The sequence below is a fragment of the Lutjanus erythropterus genome, chromosome 9, assembly GCF_056507025.1.
Source record: "Lutjanus erythropterus isolate fLutEry1 chromosome 9, fLutEry1.hap2, whole genome shotgun sequence".
NCBI classification, from domain to species: Eukaryota; Metazoa; Chordata; class Actinopteri; order Lutjaniformes; family Lutjanidae; genus Lutjanus; species Lutjanus erythropterus.
In genome coordinates, this window is record NC_139325.1 from 19,937,527 (window position 1) to 19,941,725 (window position 4,199).

Genomic DNA, 4,199 nt, shown 5'->3' on the forward strand with positions numbered 1-4,199 from the left:
GCATATACAAAAAAGGCACTGCATATACAAAAACATGCTGCAAATACAGAAGCACGCTGCATATAGGAAAACAAACGCAAAAGGAAAACGCTGCATATCAATATATCCACATATCCTTATTTTTCTTTTTCTTTCTCTCTCTCTCTCTTTCCTGTCTTTCATGTGGTCTTAATCTTTTACAGTATTATTGAAGAGCAAAACCAGAACGAAAGAAAAAGGAAAAAAAGAATATGTACCTTTTTGTGTGGCCTCTCCTGACTCCAACTTTCCTCCAACCATAACTTTCTTCTTCTCACTCACTCCCTCATCTGCTCCATACCATACACTAATATGTCTGTATTCATGACCTGGTAAACAAATTTCGTTTGGCTGTTGTAAAAGCTGAACACACTACTTACTCAACTATCTGTAATGGAAATGTTTGCCAGGATGAGTACCCTTCATGTTGACCTGTCTCAAATGAATGTAATTTACATATTCAGTAGAATCAAAGATCTTTTAACAGTCAAATGTTGTCTGCTGACCTGAGAGCCATAACGTAAGCCCTTACAAAGCCTTTACACCAATCTCTGGAGGTGTGCTTCTCCTCAAAGGCAAACTTGTGTTGTTGAATTCTCTGGTACTCATTTGTGCAACTTTTTACAGTATGGCTCAGAAATATCTTAGAATGCAAAATACAAAGAACAGTCAACTTCATATAAGCCTAAAGTGAAAATTGCTGCATTACATGTATTCTGTCAAGTATTTGTGTTTTTGTGCACCTCCTTAACCTACAATCTGCAGTATTTTGAATGTATAACACAGTACACAAAGTTGTCCTTGTTTCAACAATGCAGAAAGTTGCCCCAACTTACATTATTGCATAATTCATTAACATCTTGTTTGTCTGTGTGCTGCTGCTACATGTTCATGACTTTTACACATGTAATTTGGAGTGTTGTATCATGGAGGTGTACAAAGAAATACTGTACGTATCTGTGGTACATAATGGAGCAACCTCAGCAAGGAAATCTGCTACTGAGGCGATAAAAGTAATTCTGATTATGGCTGTTTTTTCTGCTGCATTAATATAAATCACGTTATTATTTAAACCATAGCAGTTTAACAACCAATACAGTCTCTCAAAATCTAGATCTCTCTGAATAAATTTACAAGGCTTCTTATTTTGAATGAAGGGGTGGTCTAAGGATGAAGGCAACTCCTTTCCAGGGAAAGTATTTAAAGCTGAAGCAGATCAAACTGAAACTCAGTTGTGCTCCACCATCACAAAATGCTTCTCCTTACTCTGGTCTTTGGGATTGTGCTTCTCCCGGAAGGCAAGTTTCTTTTCTGTAATCTGTTTTTTTTTTTTTTTAATCTTGAGAGGGATTGCCTTTACACATGCTTCATTGGTTGTTTGAGGTTGTTCACATCCACATGTTATTTTGCTGTTGGTTCATATTCATACTGTATAACCCATTTTGTAGCTGTGTATATAATTGAACACAATAACAATAGTTAAAAGGTTGATTACTTCAGTATTAAGGAGTCAATATAGTTTTCCCATCACTTGTAGAAAAGTTTTTCTTTCTTCTAATCTTAGTATTATTTTTTATCAGCCAACACCCTGAAATGTTACGAGTGTTTCAGCACAAGTGGCTGCACAGACACAGAAAAAGAATGTCCTGCAGCTGGTTATCAGTGTCATGCAATGAAAGTGGTTTCACATGCAGGTATGGTATTTTTCTTTTTCGTTTGTTGTTTTTATTACAAATCAGCTTTGCACTGGCCCAGATTACAAAGGATGTTCTTTTATTGCAGCTGGAGCAAAAATTGATCTTAACATTAAACGTTGCACTCTGGCTGAGGAGTGTGATCAAGGCTCAATCAACTTTGGAGTTGAGGACAGCCTCATCAGCAAGTGCTGCGCCACCGAGCTCTGCAACACCCAACTTGCCCCTGGTAACTATAACTTATATTGTCTATTGGAATTTTGATATTTAAATGCTTGTTTGCACTGGGAGCCTTTCTTTTTGGAAATAGGCATGTAGTTACATCAGCCAAAACAACTGATTTGAAAACTACTTTCCTTCTTGACTGTCTTAAAAGTCAATGTTGTATTTGTGTCATGTCAAAATAATGTCAAAAACATGTCTGAATTACTGGCTAAATTATACAATCCATTTTAACACATAAATACAATATAGGTCATATATTCACGTCTTGTGTCATGTCGACATTGTGAATGTAAGTGTCATGGGTTGAGGCTGCCAGTCCATGTATCAGAACAATATGTTTGGAACAGATATTGTTAGAAAAACAAGACTCAAATTCCAAGATGATCCAGTATGCAACTGCCTGTGTGTGTGTGTGTGTGTGTGTGTGTGTGTGTGTGTGTGCATGTGAGAGAGAACATATTGTTTTATTGCCAATTTAGTCAAATCATGTTCTGACTGATTTTCCTGTATCTCAACATCATCAAATTATGGGCTAATCAGGAAATGAACAAATCCCATACATCTTAACATTATGTGTATCCATTAATTTGACAGCTATTAGTTCAACTTGTATGTCCATCAGCAGGGAAACACACCCACACTCCTTCACTTCCCCCCTACCCTTTCCCTCATTCAATATGAACAATGTATGTTCTGCATTACAGAGCCCAGCCAATCCAGTCCCAATGGTAGAAAGTGCTATCACTGCAATGGAAAAACGTGCACGGCATCTCTAAACTGTGAGGGGAATGAGGACCACTGCATCACAGTAAAAGGTAACAGGCCTATGGCGTTTAACATCTAAATGTTCCACAGTCTTCCTCAGCTCAGAGTGATGTTAGCGATTCCAGTAGATGTATTAGAACTTTCAGTTCACATACAACAACAATATTTTCATTCTTTCAGTTAATGCAGGAGGAGGAAATGCGGTGAAGAAGGGCTGTGCCTCCAAGGTGATGTGCTCAACAACAAATGCACAGATCAAACAAATCATTGGAGGAGATATCAGCTGCTGTAAGGGAGACTTCTGCAACAGCGCCAGCAGCACAAGTGCTGGCCTCCTGCTCCTGGTGACACCGCTGGTCTCTTTAATCATGTTGTCTTAACCGGTGAAGACGGCAGTGTCACCGCCCAGTTTTTATTCTTATCTTCACATGGCCTCATAGTGCTCATTATGCTTTCCTTTTTCTGTCAACTGATGAGTGAGAGAATACAGTTTAGCAAGCAGAGTATTAAATGTGATTTAGCTATGATTTTCCTTTGTATCCTTTCCTTTGTCTGCTTCATGCAGTTTCTGACCGGCTTATTTCCATTTTTGCATGTTGCCTCTAAAGAAAATAAAACTGTCTTGCATAGAAGTATCCACAACAGCTTTCTTTTTTTCCTAAGTGCCATTATTAACCCCAAATGCACATTTAATTGGAATTATTAGAAATGTTTGATGCTACTGATGAAATGGAAAATAAATACATTTCTGCAAGATTGTTTTTCTGTTTTCTTTGATTGTTTTAATCCTTTCTCCATCTCATTTAAGCTTTGAAAACATACTTTTGACATTGTGTCATGAAAGCATTGAGTATACTAAGTCAAGTTTGTACATGTAGTTTACAGTAAGTACAGGAAAGGATAATGGTTCATGATTCATGAGTCACAGAGAATATGAATAACCACTTCTTGCTGTAATGCAAGTGTGATCCTACTTGCAAGCTCTTTACCTTTTGCTTCTGAAGTGCACACAGGGAGCCACCAAATTTGTACAAATCAGAAATCATGCGACCAAGTCAGTGTTAATGCCAGTGCCAGTTGTGGAAATATGCATGTCCAACAGGCCAACATTTCACAAGTAAAAGTTGTGGTACCTGTGAGACTTGCCAGACAACAAGAGCCACCCGACATTTTGTTTATTTATTTTAACCCAGTAACAATTCAAGGCTTTTAATTAGTGATAGTTATTGTATTTTATATCATCAAACAAGGACAAGATATGATGGCGGTTTCTAAATATCTGTTTTGAATGGCAGAGATACTGGGCAATACCCAAATATGATATGAACAAGTGATAAAACACACTGAATCAAAGATTCAGTGTCTGTTTATATGACAACTATGTTGAAATCAAAGTGATGACACAAATACATGTGTAAATTTGTGGATGGACTAACTCCCTGATCGCTCACCTAAATTAATTTCATCATTGAGAAGATGCATTCTAAATATTTTTAG

At 37.3% G+C, this 4,199-nt stretch overlaps 1 protein-coding gene across 1 annotated transcript; it reads left to right on the top strand.

Annotated features, from left to right (window-relative positions):
- The first annotated feature begins 1,080 nt into the window (after positions 1-1,080).
- Positions 1,081-3,456, top strand: LOC146321319 (uncharacterized). The gene is made up of 5 exons (XM_084726437.1): positions 1,081-1,316; positions 1,599-1,712; positions 1,801-1,941; positions 2,642-2,752; positions 2,883-3,456. The coding sequence occupies exons 1-5, from the start codon at positions 1,271-1,273 to the stop codon at positions 3,080-3,082; spliced, it is 612 nt and encodes a 203-aa protein (XP_084582563.1). The 5' UTR covers positions 1,081-1,270; the 3' UTR covers positions 3,083-3,456.
- The last annotated feature ends 743 nt before the right edge of the window (positions 3,457-4,199 follow it).

Coding starts and splice junctions, on each gene's coding strand:
- LOC146321319 (XM_084726437.1), top strand. CDS start 1,271: ATGCTTCTCCTTACTCTGGTCTTTGGGATTGTGCTTCTCCCGGAAG. Junction 1,942..2,641: donor CAACACCCAACTTGCCCCTG/GTAACTATAACT, acceptor TCTGCATTACAG/AGCCCAGCCAATCCAGTCCC. Junction 2,753..2,882: donor CCACTGCATCACAGTAAAAG/GTAACAGGCCTA, acceptor TCATTCTTTCAG/TTAATGCAGGAGGAGGAAAT.